The 2,768-nt window shown below is 38.0% G+C and overlaps 1 protein-coding gene across 1 annotated transcript; it reads left to right on the forward strand.

The window, feature by feature from the left end:
- Positions 1-1,579: 1,579 nt before the first annotated feature.
- LOC115186628 (zinc finger protein 2 homolog) lies at positions 1,580-2,176 on the forward strand (the record flags this gene model as incomplete). The annotated part of the gene is made up of 1 exon (XM_029746199.1): positions 1,580-2,176. A coding segment is annotated over one exon (597 nt), but the record flags the coding sequence as incomplete, so codon positions are not given.
- Positions 2,177-2,768: the final 592 nt, after the last annotated feature.

Genomic DNA, 2,768 nt, shown 5'->3' on the forward strand with positions numbered 1-2,768 from the left:
AGTCCCTTTACTGTCTTTCTTAGCCTCTGCCATCAACAATTATGACTCAGACTAAGATCTGCTTAAGTTAAATTGCACACAGTCAATTAACAAATTCCGTAGCAGTAACACAACAGAGAACGTCAGTTCCGGGATGGAACATAAAAACACAAACAATGGCCTAACCTTAATTTACCTGTTACATCACATTTAAATTCTTATCTATACATCAATAAATCATTTATTTATTTACTACATCAAATAAACCTTGAATTATGTATTAATCATGCATCGTGAAAACAGCATCTATGTAACACCACTTACACCAGATATACTACATCCATAGCTGTAGTTTCCTCATTACCAGATATACTACATCCATAGCTGTAGTTTCCTCATTACCAGATATACTACATCCATAACTAGTGGTTTCCTCATTACCAGATATACTACATCCATAATTAGTGGTTTCCTCATTACCAGATATACTACATCCATAACTAGTGGTTTCCTCATTACCAGATATACTATATCCATAACTAGTGGTTTCCTCATTACCAGATATACTACATCCATAACTAGTGGTTTCCTCATTACCAGATATACTACATCCATAACTAGTGGTTTCCTCATTACCAGATATACTACATCCATAACTAGTGGTTTCCTCATTACCAGATATACTACATCCATAACTAGTGGTTTCCTCATTACCAGATATACTACATCCATAACTAGTGGTTTCCTCATTACCAGATATACTACATCCATAACTAGTGGTTTCCTCATTACCAGATATACTACATCCATAACTAGTGGTTTCCTCATTACCAGATATACTACATCCATAACAAACAGTTTCCTCATTACCAGATATACTACATCCATAACTAGTGGTTTCCTCATTACCAGATATACTACATCCATAACTAGTGGTTTCCTCATTACCAGATATACCACATCCATAACTAGTGGTTTCCTCATTACCAGATATACCACATCCATAACTAGTGGTTTCCTCATTACCAGATATACTACATCCATAACTAGTGGTTTCCTCATTAGTAGGGAGGAGTTTCTACAACTAAATTGAACGGGCATCGCCCTCGTGCCACAATTTTATTAAACAGAGAAAGGGGCCTATATTGGAGACCAAAAGTCACCTGGCACACTGCTTATAGTTTCAACAACATGAATAACTTATTTCTAGCCTACAATCATCAATGTTACTACTAATGTGAGAACAAGACAAAATATGACTATTGTTGCTCATTTTAAGACAAATGTCAAATAATCATTACATTCATTACAGACGTCAATTGTTGTACAACATCATGGCTACGCTGTTGGCATCACCTTTTACAGTGGATTTCCGCTGTTGTGGGCCTTTAACCATCTGTCTGACTTTGTTGTTCACACAGGAGAGAGACGTGACTATCGTGGATCCTCTGGGGAGCCTCAACAACCTCATGATGCTGACAAGGCAGAGAAGGGTCTCTCCAGATCAGAACACCTCAAGAAACACCTGCAGAGATCCACAGGGAAGAGAACTCACCGCTGCTCTGACTGTGGGAAGAGATTCACCTCCTCAGCAGGCATTAAAATTCATCAGAGAATCCACACAGGAGAGAAACCTTTTACCTGTACTCAATGTGGGAAGAGTTTTACTACATCTGACCATCTGACTCTACACCAGAGAACACACACAGGAGAGAAACCTTATAGCTGTGATCAATGTGGGAAGAGTTTTACTCAGCTAACCAACCTGATATCACACCAGAGAACACACACGGGAGATAAACCTTATAGCTGTGATCAATGTGGGAAGAGTTTTACTCAGCCAAGCAGCCTGACACGACACCAGAGAACACACACAGGAGAGAAATCATATAGCTGTGATCAATGTGGGAAGAGTTTTACTACATCTAACTATCTGACTATACACCATAGAACACACACAGGAGAGAAACCTTATAGCTGTGATCAATGTGGGAAGAGTTTTACTGCATCTAGCTATCTAACTATACACCAGAGAACACACACAGGAGATAAACCTTATAGCTGTGATCAATGTGGGAAGAGTTTTACTACATCTAGCTATCTGACTATACACCAGAGAACACACACAGGAGATAAACCTTATAGCTGTGTTCAATGTGGGAAGAGTTTTACTACATCTAGCTATCTGACTATACACCAGAGAACACACACATGAGATAAACCTTATAGCTCTGACCAGAGATAATCTGATTTAAAGATCTCTGATCAAATATTAGAAATCAAATCAAATTTATTTGTCACATACACATGGTTAGCAGGTGTTAATGCAAGTGTAACGAAATGCTTGTGCTTCTAAAATACATACATGAAGGAGTTGTTTCATGATATCAATGAATTAATGTCACAATGTAGAATGTTTTAACATTGTAGAAGGAGTATATTAATGATGTCACAATGTAGAACCCTAAACGTTTGTCCCCTGTTCTATTGATTTCAACATGATATGGATATTAGCCCCAGGGGGAAAATCCAGGCTCTGAAATGGAAGAGTACTATTTATGAGTTTTAACAAAAAGTGACAAAAAAAAGAGTTGTGTACCACGTTACCACGTTGGTGACCCATTTGAATCAAAATGCAACACTTCAAAATGTAGCAATCTGTTTTCTACAAATTGTCCTCTAACCAGTGATGTACACATTATTCCCAGATTCCGTGTGGTGTTTGAGCTGTTAGTTTTAACAAGACGTGCAACCTCATCTCCCTCCTCTCGCACAAATGATTTTAGCAG

Source organism: Salmo trutta, unplaced genomic scaffold (assembly GCF_901001165.1).
Source record: "Salmo trutta unplaced genomic scaffold, fSalTru1.1, whole genome shotgun sequence".
Taxonomy (NCBI): Eukaryota; Metazoa; Chordata; class Actinopteri; order Salmoniformes; family Salmonidae; genus Salmo; species Salmo trutta.